This window comes from Quercus suber, unplaced genomic scaffold, assembly GCF_002906115.3.
Source record: "Quercus suber isolate HL8 unplaced genomic scaffold, Cork oak 2.0 scaffold_806, whole genome shotgun sequence".
NCBI classification, from domain to species: domain Eukaryota; kingdom Viridiplantae; phylum Streptophyta; class Magnoliopsida; order Fagales; family Fagaceae; genus Quercus; species Quercus suber.
Genome location: NW_027070241.1, coordinates 70,718 through 87,633, shown reverse-complemented (window position 1 = coordinate 87,633; position 16,916 = coordinate 70,718). Strand labels below are relative to the sequence as shown.

Below are 16,916 nucleotides of genomic sequence, written 5' to 3'. Positions count from 1 at the left end.
ATAATTCAATAATTAGGAAAATGGGAAATTAAAAAAAATGAAAGTGCCAATTATTTATTTATTTTTTTTGTGCCAATTAAGTAATTAAGTTAGAAGGATCTTGACAACTTTGTTAAAACTTTAAAAATTTAGAAAATATAAAATTTATATAGGAAAAGGTAAATTGTATATTTTGGACCTGACCATTATACTCTAATATTTCAAATTTATTAGTTTAATCCGTAACTTTTGGTATTGTATTAAATAGTTTTTGCCAAAAAAAAAAAAAGAAAAAAAGAAAAAAAAAAAAAGAATAAGACCAACACACATTCCCATTTTACATTAGTCTTCACTCTCATTCCAGAGCCCCCAAAAAAGCGCGCGAAAAGCAAGAGCCCCATCACAGTCACAGACCAGACCGTACTGTAAAGTCAAAGAGAAAAAAATGCCGGAGCTGCCGGAAGTGGAGGCGGCGAGGCGGGCGGTGGAGGAGCACTGCCTCGGCAAGAAGATAAAGAAGGCCATAATTGCCAACGACACCAAGGTCATCGACTCCGTCTCTGCCTCTGACTTCGAGGCCGCTCTCTTGGGCAAAACCCTAATTTCGGCCCACCGCAAGGGCAAGAATCTCTGGCTCCGCCTCGATTCACCTCCTTTCCCTTCCTTCCAATTCGGTACTCTTCTTTTCTCTCCTCCCAAAAACCCTAAATTTGAATTTACTAAGGCCCTGTTTGGCTTGTGCTTATTTATTTATTTTTTTCAGAATTCGTTGTTCGCTTCACTAACATGCTTTTTATAAACCAAAATGTACAAATTATTAACGTGGACATTTTCTTGAAAAATGTGTATACTTCTAATGGGTCCAAAGGGCTCTGCATTGCGAAAAAAAAAATTGTGGACATTGTGTGTACGAAGTGAACATTGAAATATCTCATAACTATCAAATAAGCTTAAATTTTCATTATTTAACCAAAGAATTAATTTTGCTTGAGTTGGGCAAAATCACGGTTGTAAAACATTATATATAATGGCAATAAAGATAGGTTGAATTTTAAGCTAAAACAAGCGAACAAAAAAAAAAAAAGCACATTTTTTTTGGCTTGTTTCTCTTGATTGTAGAATTTTATGATCTTTATAATTACATTTTCTTAGGCTTACTTACTTTACTTTGTTTGGTATTATGTCTTACAGGGATGTCAGGTGCTATATATATTAAGGGTGTTGCAGTTACCAAATATAAGAGGTGAGGCATGGTTGGATATATGTCCTTTTTTTTTTTCAGTACAAGTATTATGTAAAATTTCCAGTGACCCCATTAAGGTTTGTCATATAATAGTTTCAATTAATTCATAGTGTTTGAAAGCGAATTGGCACAGTTTCTCAAACTCTGTTGCATACTGTTGCATAAATAATGTTTCTTTGGAAAGAGAAAGCCCTTGTAAGATACAAACACAAATGACAAAAGACAAAACTGTATTCTTATTCTTCTTTCTTTTATTTCCTTGGTCTTTGTAATTGTAGGTGTTAATTTGTCGTGTGGCTGTTGTATACTATTCATGTACTCTTTGCCCTTTTTGCTTTTACTTGTAAAAAAAAAAATTGTATTCCTACAGTTATGAGCTTTTCCAATCTTTGACTATAGTGGGGAAATTTTGTAATTTTATGTATATCGCCACATATTTATATAATTGCAAGTACAAGCAATATCTTGCTATATGCATAGAGCAGGACATGTATGTCTTTTAGATGCTCCGTGCTATAAATTTGGAGTGTATAAAGCTTCATGTTCAAATAAATTCTAAATTGTTACAGAACTTTAGTCTTGATATTTCTGTTTTCAGGGCTGAGGTGAAAGTCTTTCTTTTGAAATATTTTCTTGGTGTGGGTTTGTAATGCTTCTGGTATTTGATGAAGAAGTTGCATTTATGTGAATGCCAAATCAATGGTATTTCTGCATATTAACAAAGTAAGCCTGAAAAGGAAAAAGAAATAGAAAAAGAGTTTGATAAAAAAAAGTTCTGCTGATTTCGGAAGTCTAAAAGTGAAATGGATAATTATGTGATCTAATTAGTTTAAAGAGTTTCTCAGGAGCTTTTTCATATTTGTTGGTTCTGCCAAATCTGAAACTTTTCCACAAATACAAATTGTATATAATATTGACAAAATTTCGTGTGTTTATTATGATAACTATCTCAGATGATTAAACTGTTTTCAATAAATGTCTGTTTTCTTATAGGGATCACAATTTGCACAATAATTTCAAATTGTTAAATGTAATAACAGAATGTTGTACACAGGTCTGCTGTAAATGACACCGATGAATGGCCTTCCAAATATTCAAAGTTTTTTATAGAAGTAAGAATTTCGCCCCTTCCATTGATTTCAATCTTTGAGCCAATGTACACATTTTTTTTTCCCTTTATTAATGACATCATTGACATGGGGTCATGCCTCACCCCAATTCTGGGAATTAATATACTTTCATGTAGGTTATACTGTGGTTCACATCATTTATTTACAAATCCATAGTTTGAATGTCACTGTTGCGAGTGAGCTTTGCTCAAATGTCACTTTTTCCTCCCACAATAATGGATGGAGGGCAAGGTGGGTTCAAAATCCACTAGGTATATATAACTTACCAAGAAAAAACTAGATGAATGTTGGTTTTATTAGAATACACGTCTGTAATGTATATTTGTCTGTTCTCAAGTTTTTAACTTATCTCATTACATTTATTTATTTATTTATTATAATTTTAAAATGTATATATATATATATATATATTTTGGGTAATAAGTAAAGAACTCATTAGAAAAGCAAAAAATTGGTGCAACCCAAGTACACTAGAAGTATACAAGAGAGTGACCAATAGTTAAGAACAAAAATGACGAAGATCAAGCATCTCAAGTAATTAATTAGCTTGTTGTAAATTTATGTCTTTGTAAAAAGATGCACAAGGTCTCACAAAGCATATAACAAAGTTTGATCCATCTAGTTGTATTCTTCTTGTTTTTAGTATTTGAGTGGGTGGGCATTTTATGTTGTTTCGTCCTCACACGTGTCATTCACACCATTTTGTAAGCTAATATATGGATTTCTCTCTCTCTCTCTCTCTCTCTGAAGTGATGAGATTGCACTCTTATCACTTTAAGATCTTTTGCATATATTTGAACACTTGATTAGTATTATAACTCATTGAATGTCCTTGTGCAGCTAGATGATGGTTTGGAGCTGTCTTTCACAGACAAGAGGCGCTTTGCTAAAGTCCGCTTACTCAAAGATGTATTATTATATCATTTGCTAATCAGCTTGAAGATTTCCATGGTCTTTCTTGTATTTATTTTATGAAACTTTAGAGGCATTTTATTAAGCTTTCCCAATGGCTTTGTTGATACAGCCAGCTGCAGTGTCCCCCATATCTGAGCTTGGCCCTGATGCATTATTGGAGCCTATGACTGTTGATGAATTTACTGAATCGTTGAGCAAGAAGAAAATCGCAATTAAGGCTTTATTACTTGACCAGGTTAAAGCTGCTTTGCTCACTTTCTTTGCTGTTCCTAAGACTATCATGCCTAGAAATCTCTAGATGATTTCTGCAGAAGTCAGATTTATGCAATCTGTGAATGTTTTCTTGGGAACATCAGTTTTATGCATTTATCCATGTAGTCTCTTCTATTTCCCCCCAATATGGTTAGATGTGTGCAATTTTTTACCCCCATAAACTTTGAAGTGATGTGATCAATGTGTTAAGCTTAATTATGTATTTTGAAGGATTAGCTTAACGACAATCTGGATGAGATTTCATTCTTGCATATAGTGTTATGATTTCTGAGATGTAATTTAGAGCTAACATATGGATTGTGACAAAATAGAAAGTAGATTAGTAATTTAGTATTATGGATTCACGTCCTTTTTTATTTTTATTTTTTTTCCTTCTCGTACATGACCTCTTGTAATGTCTTTTTCAAGCATTTAAACTAACCAATTGCAAGATTTTCTCTTTGGTTTAGTTGATCGTAATGATTTTGGACTCCATATACTAATTAGACTCTTTGTTGCCACTTTCTATATCCAGATATGTGTAACTGAATTAGGGTCTCGTTTAGTTTGCAAGAATTGGAATCGAATAGTTATTCCCTTGGAATGGCTATTTAATTTTTGGTTATATTTTCATTACAAGGAGTTTCTTAGAATGGTTATTCCGTATAAGGATTCCCCCTCCCCTCCCCACCCCCCCCAAAAAAAAAAAAAAAAAAAACTTTTGCTATCTCTATTCTCTCCCTAAAAAGTTTTGCTTCTCTCTCTTTGGTGCAATTATTGGTTGCAATAATCTTTGCTGTATATCATAAATATTGATTTCATAGCATTTGCTATATATTGTAATTATTAGTTTTATAGTCACTTCCCTAATAGTGTGATAAATGTTTATTAGTTTTTTGTTGTAGTTTTTTAGGGCTTTCAATAGTCTTTTCTGTAAAAGTATAATAGATCTTTATAGCCTTTCTCAGGTTTTGCAAGCTAACAAGTTTTTCTCAATTCTAGAAGAATAGATTTTTGCTCTACATTACCACTTTACTTGACAAGCTAATTAAAATTTTTCAAGTCTTGCAAAACTGTTGACAGGTATACACCTAATCAACTTCTATTATCCTTCAAAAGAAATTACGCTCATATTTTTTTAGAAAACGTTTATAACTTCCTAAAAAACATGTATTTTTCTTTGGTTAGATTTACTAATTTGGTCCAACTATTGGGCTGGTTTCTCAACTATTAATTATGTCAATTTAGTCTGTTGCCTTTCAAAACCTGGTTAATTTTATCCTTGGGTCTCTTCTCTGTTTAAATTATACAAAAATTAATAGTTGAAGTGGACTTGATTTTTAAAATTTTATACTTTTTATAATAACCTTTTTTAATAAGTGATATGATTTTGGTGAAAATGAAGCTACCTTATGCTTACAAGACATATTTTTAGTATAGCCAAAAGAATTACAAATGAATAGGAGTGACATTTGGAAAGAAAGGGAATGAATGAAATCTACCACATTTTCAATATTGATAGTCCCTAAGGCACATGACCATTCAAACAAATTCCAAGTAAAAGATGACTTGACTTGGACCACTGAAACAATTCAAATAAAAACCTTTTAACATATCTCCCATTTGCTACACTAGTTAATTTTGTTAAGATATAAAGGGAGATTCAATTTAAGAATGAAATTGACCTAATTTTGAAAGTTGAGGGACTAAATTGACACAATTAATAGTTGATGGAGGGCTTACATTGACACAATTAATAATTGAGAGGAGTTCAATACCAATGAATACCAACCATGAAAAAAGAAAACATATAAACCAAAAGTCTAAATTGATCACTCCATGTGACTGACTCAAGCAGGGGAACTGTTCTTAGTTTACTTTTCCATTTTGTCTGATTCCATTTAACCTTATGATTTTTAGATTTCCTTGGAGTACAATCTGTGCTTTGAAGGTGCAAGCATTAGAATAACCTTGTTAATTTTCATTTTTCTCATATATAAATGTTTGCAGAGTTATATTGCAGGCATAGGCAATTGGATTGCAGATGAAGTGCTATACCAAGTAAGTCTGTTCTTTATATCTGATATCAATTAAATTTTATTTTCAACTATGACTTATGGTTCAGATTTGTGTCTTTAGTTTGGAACTCATTCTGAGATATTTGGTTATGCCTTTTGAGTTTCATACTTTCATATTTCTTCAGCTGGATGTATATAATTCAAGAATATTAAATGTTTGTCAGCTTCATGCTGTGACTTTTATTTTTGTAGCTGCCAATGAGCTCTAGCTCAAATTGTAGTCCCTCCTCTTTTAATAGTGACCCACTGGGTGCATGTGTAACTTACCAATAATTAATATATATATATATATATATATTGCTCTTCTGCAATTTGAATTGTGGACTTCAGTGACAAACTTTTTATATTCCTCGCAGGCAAGAATTCATCCACTGCAAAGCTCTGCCAGCATGTCCAAAGAAAACTGTGCAACTTTGCACAAGTGCATAAAAGAGGTGGGTTATAGTCTTTTGTTCTGGACCATTTCCTAGCAATTTAGAAACATTGTTTTGTGGATCATGCATTCTTCATTAAAAATATAGAGGACAATACATTTAGGTTATTCAATATGCGGTTAGAGTTGATGCCGACAGCCGTCGCTTTCCTCTTGAGTGGATTTTTCATTTTCGATGGACAAAAAGCCTGGAAAGGTTAATGGTAAGATACTTCTATTATATGTGATCATTTTGACGGAAGAATTGATTTTACAGGTCATTGAGAAAGCAATTGAAGTTGGGGCAGATAGTAGTCAGTTTCCTAAAAACTGGATATTTCATTCCCGTGAAAAGAAGTCTGGGGCTTTTGTTGATGGTTTGACTTCTGATCTTTTGTGATATCTCATATAAAACTATAGTAAATTTGTTGTGGATTGTATGCATACTTGTGCAATATATCGTATTTGGTGATCTTCAAAATAGAGAAAGACTACTTTTATCACTAGAACTATTCAAATCATAATCAACTTGATAAAATAAAATAATTAAATCATAAAAATAGTACTAGCACATTGTAGCTATTCACTGAGATCTTTCACAGCGACACAGTAGTTTTTCATAAATGTTACTGTTTTCTCTTTACTGCTGCAAGATTATAATTATAATAATAATAGTTATTGTTATTCTTGTTATTATCTATCAAAATTTAAATCATCTATCTATATATATAAAAAAAAATAGTTATTGTTATTATTATTATTATTATTATTTGCTTCTAAATGGTCAATTCTCCATTGTGTCCTATGGTGTATTTGGCGAGAACAGAACTCAAGATGTTTTGAAGGGAAGGAACGGTCTATATCTCAGAATTTAAATCTCTTCTTCTTCACACCTTGTTGGAGTGGAGTTCTTCCTTCTTAATCTTTTCCTTGTTCTAATTTTTTAGAAATGCTTGATCTTTGTAATTTATGTGTTTGATGTACTGTTATCCATGTACACCCCTGGAGCACCTGGACTTTTGATTAATACAATTCTGTTATTTATCCAAAAAAAAAAAAAGAAGGTCAATTCTCCTTCAAAACACATGGCAAATGTCTCTACTTCCGAATGTTTTGTGCTCTCCATTTTAAGCAATTGACTCTAGTTTTTTTATTACTATTATATATCATCCGCTGTCTTTTGAATTTCTAGTTAGTTTGATGATGTCCTGAGACCAATGTCAAACTTGAAGGATCCAGATTATTATCAATTCAACAACCTTCTTTTCTACTTTCATTCCCAACCCCCCCACCCCCCCCCCCCCCCCCCCCCCAAAAAAAATTGCGTATTAAGTACTATTGGTGTGTAGTTATGTGTGTGGTTGTATTAAACTATTAATAAAATATTTTATGATTAGGTAATGAATATTCAACTGTGGGCAAGTATAACTTAATCTGTAGGATTTAAAATCGAAAACTTCAGCTGTCAAAACTGTAAGAGATTTTTGGATGCTCGGCAGTAGAAAGTTCCATTTCGGATCCTATATTGATGTCTCAAAATCTTAATAGGGGTTGTAAAGAATCATACTAATATAAGAATCTTGAAGAGTAATCTTGTAGCCAAATGAAAGGAAGGGATTAGAAATGGAAATTCTTCTCTTACATGGGAAACCTGCTTCCTTGTTCAAATTACATGAAAATGATTTTGTTGAGTATTTCTCACTATTAAATATGCTATAGGAGATATGAGAGGAATTATTATCAATGATTATCGCTTCCCACTACATCTACTTGTTTGTGCTTCTAAAGCATATGAATGGAAGATGCATTTTAAGCCCACAAATACTAGCCTAATGTGCTCATTTCAGGTCCACATATACATGGTTGAATTAGTAATAATTAGGACAAAACATTTTCTTCATTTATATTGGATAATGTTATGGTATGATATATAATAAATTTTTTTTAACATCTGCCTTGGTTTCTGTAGACAATTCTAATAAAGTAAATTAATTAATTTGAATTGGCCAGCTTGGATGATATTTCAAATTTAGAAAACCTAGCTAGTCTATCAGTGGATTTCATATATATATATATATATATATAGATAAGTAGGATTTCATGTAAAATTTGAATTCTCATTGCAAATAATGATTTATTGGCCCTTCCACATGTTAGTGTTGAATATCCATTCATTTGATAGGCTTTATTTCTAATCAAAATTCTTTCAAGCGCAAGGCTGTTGTGAGGTTGTCTATGTAAAGCTTGATAAGGTCTCTTATGTTATATATATATATATATATATTAGTGGGTTGGTGGGTGGGTGTGTTAGATCAAAGAAACTAGGTTTATTTGTAATCAAGAAAGAATAGGTCAGTTTCTTATTTTGTTTTTGGAGCACATTTTAACCTTTGCTTTTAGAATATTAGACAGATATTTATGAAATTCCATGTAATGTTTGACAGGGAAGAAAATTGATTTTATCAATGCTGGTGGCAGGGTATGTCACTCTCAAACAAGACCCGTTTATGTTTTATTGTTTTATTTTGTGGTTGACGTGCTGAGCGTGGTTTTTGGTCTTTAGACAACAGCCTATGTACCAGAGTTGCAAAAGCTAAGTGGAAACCAAGCTACAAAAGTTGCAGCTGAACCAAGAAAGAGAACTTCAAAGAGAAAAAGTGGTGGGAATGATGACACTGATGAACTATCAAACGAGGAAGAGAAAATTGTTGAAACTGATCAACTGAAGAAAGGACCGAAGCCTAGAGGTCAAGGAAAAAAGCCTCCAATGAAAAGAAAATCTGATGACAGTGATGATGACGAGGCTGGTGATGATAATAGTGATGATGATGAAGTTCAAAAGAAGACAACGAAAAAAACCACTACTAAGCAGGCTAAGGCAGAGAAGGCATCCAAGAAAAAGGTGCAAAGCAGTCAAAATAGTAAGAAGCCAAAGAAAGCAAAGTAGGTAGCTATTGAGATATTTAGAAGGCAGTCAATCCCAGATGTGTTTTGGAGGAATGGAATGACGAGTATTTACTGTTCTAACTATTGTTAATAGTTCAACCTTTTTGTCATGGAATTTGGTCAGTCTTGATATTGTGGCTGCCTTGCTTGTGAATTTCATGACTTATGTTATGTGTTAACTTCTATAAGGTACTTGGAAGCTTGGGATTACTCGTTCAATTGCACCTAAGAAATGTTTTGGTGTATAATGTATGAAATGTTCAATTTACTCTGAAAGTGGCATTGCTATCTTCTGCCTTGAAAAAAAAAGAAAAAAAGAAAAAAAACAAGAATCTCCCTGGTTTTTAAGGGTGGCAGATAGTTCAGCTTGGCTTCATCTTGGTTTTTGTGTTCAATTGCAGATCGCACAAAATACATTTAGAAAATTCTTGAACTATTACTGCATTTCCTGATTTGTAAAAATTAAAGTGTATTACCGAACTTCAATCCTTTGGTAAAATCTGAAATTTTAAATAATCAAATGCTGATGAACTTTTTAAGAAGTCTGCTATACGAGTTTGTGCGCATTTCAGCAATGAACTGAAAATTGCAACTTATAATGAGATCAAATGACAGCGATGGGGTTATGATTACGTGGCTTATTAGATGGTTTTCCTCACCTCACCATATGCAATTTTAAAAAATTCTGGGGTTTTCCTCTTGACTCAAACTCAGTGTTTCTGGAAAAACTCTTGCTAGAGGAATATAGCCATGACTTAAATATATATAAATTTTCTTTAATGATAAAAAGAATGCTCGCAAGTGTGGTCACTGTTTCTGCATTATGACATAGAATTACTTAGGCACTAATGCGGCTTGCCTGTCATTACTTGTATCCACAACTTTTGGACTTGTAGGTATGACAGGTTATGAGTGCTTCCTATCACTAGGCCACCTTTGTAGGTGGTGAATATGGTCATGGCTTGTGGATGAGTTATGAGTACCAAATGAATTTCAAAAATCAAGTTAATATTTTGTAGATCATGCATCTAGTTGGACCAGACCACTATTAGCTTAGCAAATTTAAGGGACTTGAATTGGATTCTAGTCATCCCCATTCTCTAAATCATAGCACATATGTATTTCATAAATCAAATTAATATTTTGTAGATCATGCATCTAGTTGGACCAAACCACTATTAGCTTAGCAAATTTAAGTGACTGGAGTTGGATTCTAGTCATCTTCATTCTCTAAATCATAGTACATAAGCAAGGGAAGCATTACCCTAAAGCAGTGGACACCAAGATTGAATAGAGCAAGATCACTAGAGAATTCAAATATTCATTTATAAGGTGGTTGAAGCTCACCAATCACATTTATTGTCATAATAGCTTGTAAGCTTTATGTAATTAAACTTGTAGTACTTTTAGCATTTTTTTTTTTAAATTTTTATTATTATTGGGAGTTTACTATCAAAATTTTTCATTCGTCCCAATTTGAAATTTATGCATTTGTCAATCTGGTTTACGTGGTTCGTAATCATTGAAATAGAGTTGGGTAAGGGTTACTTTATTTTAATAAAACAATGAGTTTTAACTAGTTTTAATTTGCAAATAATCAAATTAAAAATATATTTATATTGATGACAGGACTGGAAAGCAATGTTAAGAGTAAAGACAAGACTGAAAGGAATAAATTCACTTTCAAAGCTTGTGCTGGAATTCACCTTATGCTAAACTAAACTCGGATGGCTCCTCCTGTGTAACCTGAGAATGGCTGGCGGTGGGGGCATTATCGGTGACAAGTACTAACTACGAAACTTGGATTAAACGCTATTCTAAGCCATATGTATTGCTAACAGTATAATTTCAATGCTACGGGGTCTAAGAGATAGGTTGATTCTTTGTTTCCAACTTCAACTAGATGCCATAGATATTGAACAAGCTGCAAAGGTTGCGGTCTGCCTTATAAAGCATCTGAATTACTTGGTGAATTTGTCTTCTCTTGTTGATGATTGTAGGGACCTTCATAGGCCTAGGCAAACAATGGTGCTAATGCACTTGCTAAAAGGGGTGTCAGACGAATTCAAGATTTTGTTTTGTTTTTTTTTTTTTTGAGAAAACAAGATTTTGTGTTTTTGTTAAATTGAATCCACTTCCAATGCTTTGTTGTTATTATATTTGGATATTTTGGGCATGTATTATGAAAGATGCGGTGTGTCTTGTAAGTGTAACCATACAATTATTTTTTAATGAAGTATCCTTAATAAGTAGAAAATCAAACAATCATCATGGTGTAGTTCCAATAGATTTGAAATGTGCTTGAACTTTTCTCTCCCTCGTAGGAGCTATCTCTCTCTCGGTGCACGATAGGAGTTCCTGGCTATTGTACGCTCGAGGCTTTTCTGCTGCATTTCGTGAACTGTGCCCCAAAGTGTAGCCTTATCTACCTCTTTGGTGGGCTGGGCTACCCATCTCAGCAGGTCATGCGCTGCCTGTGTGCTTCGGCCTAGAGTGGGTCTCCTGACGCTATTGTGGGTCTCCTCTGCCCTGTCTGTGGGGCGTTTTCTTGTGGTCGGCGTTGGTCACTTTTCTACCCCCAAGTGGGGCTAATAGCTATTGTGTTTGGTGGTGCTTTCATTGTCATCCTCAAGGTCTTCAGTTCGACGGCCATTGATACATGCAAGGTAAATCGCTGCTCCTCTGGCCCCGAGCTTTGTTGTTGTGGGTTTTGATTTTATTAAGCTATTTGGCTGTGTATTGGTCTGCTGTAATAGAAGGGTTGTGCTGCTCATTGACTGTGTATTGGCTCTGTATTGGTTGTATTTTTGTTGTGTATTGGCTGGGTATTGGGTTTCTGAAATGAGAGCTTTAGGATGGAATTGTAGAGGCATTTGCAATGCCTCAACGGTGAGAGCCCTTAGAGCTCAAAATAGAGGTCATAAGCCAAATATTTTTTTTTTGTGTGAAACAAAAAGCAAATGAAGAACATATGGAATATGTAAAGAGAAGGGTGGATTTTAATGAAAAGGTGGTAATAGAGGCGAAGGGTAGAGCAGGGGGATTATGTTTAATGTGGAAGAACAATGTGCAAATTGAAGTGGTGGAGTTTAATAAGTATTTGATTGTGGATAAGATTTTGGATCCTGGTGGAGAATGGTATTTGGTTGGATTTTATGGATCCCCTTATGCAGCCAAGAAGAGAAAGGCCTGGGAGAACTTTTGTGCTTTATTGGAGACATTTCAAGAGCCTTGGATTTGCTTTGGGGACTTCAACATTGTTATGGGTAGTGAAGAAAAGGATGGGGGAAGAGCTGGGTGTTCTAAGTCTCCTAATTTTTTGAAGGACATTCTGTTTGAATTGGGAGAAATTGATTTGGGGTTCTCTGGAAGTTCACATGGAGGAAAAAGAGATGGGGAAAAAATGTATTAAGGGAGAGGCTAGACAGGGGTATTTCTAGCATGTCCTGGAGATTAGTTTTTCCAAAGGCAACCATTCAACATCTGGGTGCCATAAATTCTGATCATTGCCCCATCCATTTGGACACACAGCCAGTGGATCGTTACCTTCCTAGGCCATTCAGATTTGAGGTTGTTTGGACAAGCGATACAAAGTGCTTCAAAATTATTGATGAAGCTTGGAAAGAACAGGTGGAGGGCTCAGATTTCTTAAAATTATGCATGAAACAACTAAACACTCAATTGGCATTAAAGAAGTGGAACAAAGAAATGTTTGGTCACTGCCAAAGGAGAATAGATGTGCTATTAACCAGAATCCAAGAGATACAAAAGAAGGATTGCACGGAAGAGAACTGTAGAAAGGAAGCACATCTCCAAGCTGAACTGAACGAGTGGCTCCTGAGAAATGAAATTCTCTAGAAACAAAAATCCAGAGAAGTTTGGCTCAAGGAAGGGGACAAGAACTCAAAATTTTTCCATCTATCTACCATCATAAGGAGAAGAAGAAATTCAATTGATGCAGTAAAGAATGATGCTGGGGAATGGATCACAGACAGAAGGGAGATTCAAAAGCATTTTGTGGAAAAATTCATGACTTTATTTAATGAAGAGGAAGTGGACTTTCTAGAAAATCTGGATAACCTAATCACACCATGCATCATTGAAGAAGAAAATACTGAGTTATGCAGAATTCCAACTCAGTCTGAGATCAAGAAGGAGTTATTCCAGATGCAATCTCTAAAAGCCCCCGGACCTGACGGCTTTCCTGTTCTATTCTACAAAAAATATTGGGCAATTGTGTGGGAGTCCGTTACAAGAGCTATCACATCTTTCTTTCAAGTAGGGAGAATGCCAGATGAGGTAAATAACTCTTTTATTGTTCTTATTCCTAAATCACAAAGTCCTACACCATTTAATCACTATAGACCTATTAGTTTATGTAATGTTGTGTATAAAATCATTACTAAACTATTAGTGTCTAGACTGAGGAATATTTTGCATAAACTTATATCCCCTACACAAGCAGCATTTATTCCAAGAAGATGGATTATCGAAATCCAGGTTATTGTCCATGAAATGCTTCATAGTTTTAAGATAAGAAAAGTAAAATCTGGGTTAATGGCTATCAAAATTGATCTCCAAAAGGCTTATGACAGTGTGAATTGGAACTTCCTCTAAGTAGTACTCAAAAACTTCGGGTTTGATGAAAATTTTGTGAATTGGATACTTGAATGTGTATCAACAGTATCCTTTGAGTTACTAATAAATGGGGGAAAGACAGGGCAATTTAGACCTAAAAGAGGGTTAAGGCAAGGGGACCCTTTATCCCCTTACCTTTTCATATTATGCCAAGAAGTCCTTTCAATGGAGAAGGATTTTATGGAGAAGAATATTAGTGGGGTTAAGGCTAGTATTGGCAGCACTCCCATCACACATGTAATGTACACGGATGATATTGTTTTATTCTCAAAAGCATGTAGGAAGGAAGCTAATGCCATTAATGAATGCTTGGAAAAATATTGTAGGTGGTTTGGACAAATGCTTAACAAAGCAAAATCAGGGATTATTTTCTCCAAGCTCACACACCAGTAGACTCGCGGGGCATAAAGCATATTTTACAGATGAAAAGTCTTAAAACAGACTCTGTTTACTTGGGGGCTCCTTTATTCCTTACCAAGGCTCCAGCAAAGGACTTTAAGTTCTTACAAGAGAGGTTGGAAGCCAAACTGAATGGGTGGAGAAGTAAGACTTTATCTTGGGCGGGTAGATCCACCCAAATTAAAACGGTGGCTCAAGCGTTACTTACATACACATTGTCTACTTTTGACATCCCGACTAAGGTGTGTGAAAGGTTAGATGCTTTGACTAGGAAATTTTGGTGGAATCCAAAAAACCCAAATTGAAGGTATTTGGCTTGGGTGGCTTGGGAAAAACTTTGTCTACCTAAAGGAATTGGAGGGTTGGGATTCAAAAAGAGCAAGGATTTTAATAAAGCTCTTCTGGCTAAGCTTGCTTGGATGATTGCTTCAAATAAGGACAGTTTGTGTATGAACCTTTTGAGAAGCAAATACAAGGTAAGAGAGAATTGGATTCAAAGTGAACCTTCTAAAAATGCTTCCCCAACTTGGAAAGCAATTGAGAAAACCAAAACCCTTATTGCTAAGGGTGCTTGTTACCTTGTTGGAGATGGTGCTTCAATTAGTGTATGGGAGGACCCATGGATTCCATGGCTAGATGGGTTTAAACCATCTCTAAAGGATGACTCAACTCAACGAAACCCTTTGATGGTTTCAAACTTGATTTCTACTGAGGACCATTGCTAGAATCTTCCTCTGCTTAATGAGCGTTTAATTCTGAGACAGTTGAAGCTATTAAAAAAATTCATATTCCTTTGAGGAGCAGAGCTGATAAGCTTATTTGGGTTCCGAATGACGAAGGGGCATTTTCTGTGAAATCTGCTTATAAGGCTAACCAAGTCCTTGCTTGTGGAAGCTCCACAGTTCAGTGGCAAAAAATATGGAAGATCAAAGCTCATGACAGAATCAAAATGCTTCTTTGGAGAATTGGGTCTAATGTCCTACCAACCAAAAACAACTTGGCATTAAGAATAGGGACATCTGATCCAAACTGTGTGTTTTGTGGCAGTGAAACAACAACTCATTTATTTTTTCATTGCTAAGTAGCAAGGGCCATCTGGTTTGGATGTAGTTGGTGCATAAGAACTGACAAAATGAATATTGCATCAAACGAAGACATCCTCAAAGTTGTCTTGAACTTGGATGAGCTGAGCACACTTCAAATGGCAGTAACCATGGAAGCTATCTGGCATCTTAGGAATCAGGTTCGGCATAATGGCAGTGAGGTGAACATTATTTCTACCATATGCAATGCAGAAAATAGAGTAAAGGAATATCTTTTGGCTTTGGACCAGGAGCATGACAAAGATAGAAGTGAGGAATTAACTTCATGGACGCCCCCTCCAAGAAACTATATAAAACTAAATGTGGATGCTGCTATCTCACAGGCTTTCACCTCCTTAGCTGTGGTAGCAAGAAATGAGTGTGGTGAGGTGTTAAAGGTATGGACTAAAATTCATGATCTATGCTCTCCTACTCAAGCCGAAGCAGCTGCAATTCTGTGGGCTCTAAACTTGGCCAAAGATGAAAATTGGAGCAACATCGTTGTGGAGGGAGATTCAAAAATATGTTTAGATGCCCTGTCCAAGGCAGAAGAACCATCCGATTGGTCCATTTCCTCTATCATTTGGGATACTGCTGTCTTAAGTGTATTTTTTGATAATTGTAAGTTTTGTTGGGTTAAGAGAGATCTGAACTCAGCAGCTCACTCAACTGCTAAATATGCTGTTGCTCTTAAGGTAGGTTTTTTGTGCACTGACTATGATTTACCTTCCCCTATCTTGCAAGCTTGTAGGCAAGATTGGGGTTCCTATTGTAGTTCTGCTTAGTTTAATGAATTGGCTGGTTATCAAAAAAATAGATTTGAAATACTATCGTATGAGTAATGTTATAGATACTACAAATTTTACAACATTAAGCTACCCAACTAATGTGTCACAAATCATAAAGAGACCATTCAAATTAGGGTTGAGCATGAAACTCTCTCGACCCGACCTGAATTGAAGGGCTTTGGGTGGGTCAGGAGGATTTTTGGGTCAGGTTCAGGTCTTGGACTTAGGGTTTCGGTTTTAACTTGACCTGCCTGATCCTTTTAATATATATTTTTTTTTCTTACACCTTAGGTGCTTTTGATGCTATATTAATATATTGTTCTCAAACCCAAAAAATATCATCTTTTGAAAATTATACACACACACACACACACTAGAGTACGTGTTTAGAGGCTCTTCTATTTTTTTGAGTGAATGTTAATAATTTGCATCTATTATTATTTAAAAATATATATTCTATTTTTCAAAAAAATAAAAAAAGGATAAAATTTAGAGATAAGCAATAACTATAATTTCTTTTTTAAATGGGAAAAAAATCTTAAGTTTTAGGAATTCTCTTTTTGAATTCAAAATGAAATTTGTTATTTGACATTTATGACTCTATTTCTAAATGAAGTTACCCTTCATTAATGAGAGTATTTTTTTACTACATAAAAATCCAGTTGAAAAAGAAGAATCCTCTATATAGTGTGTATTTGTGTGTGTGTGTGTGTATATATATATATTTTAAAATTCTGATTATAAATATTTTAAAAAATCCTATTATAAATTTCCCTTTTAGTTCCTTTTCTAATTTAAAACCTTCACCAAATCTCCTCATTTAAGACTCAAACCTATTTTGTACTTTCCTTGTTTTATTTTCCATTCAAATTCGAATTAAACCTTAAAAGGTAATCCCTTGGCATTTGATGACTTAACTTATTTTGAAAAAATATTCAATCACTTTTTTAAAATTTTCCCAATAGAAATGTCAACTTTTTTTTTTTTTTTTTGAGGGGAATAGAAATGTCAACTTAAATTTGAATTTAAGAGCTTAATTCCAATGGAAATATTT

At 34.4% G+C, this 16,916-nt stretch overlaps 1 protein-coding gene across 2 annotated transcripts; it reads left to right on the top strand.

The window, feature by feature from the left end:
• The first annotated feature begins 310 nt into the window (after positions 1–310).
• Positions 311–9,231, top strand: LOC111986419 (formamidopyrimidine-DNA glycosylase). 2 transcript variants are annotated; one of them, XM_024018046.2, is made up of 10 exons: positions 311–653; positions 1,171–1,222; positions 2,277–2,334; positions 3,193–3,261; positions 3,377–3,502; positions 5,530–5,580; positions 5,954–6,031; positions 6,135–6,233; positions 8,454–8,488; positions 8,573–8,719. In XM_024018046.2, exons 1-10 carry the CDS (start codon positions 425–427, stop codon positions 8,604–8,606), a joined length of 831 nt encoding a protein of 276 aa, XP_023873814.2. In that variant the 5' UTR covers positions 311–424; the 3' UTR covers positions 8,607–8,719. The 2 variants fall into 2 exon arrangements, with proteins under 2 accessions (XP_023873814.2, XP_023873812.1); XM_024018044.2 differs by lacking the exon at positions 6,135–6,233 and adding an exon at positions 6,287–6,386 and having other exon boundaries at positions 315–653; positions 8,573–9,231.
• Positions 9,232–16,916: the final 7,685 nt, after the last annotated feature.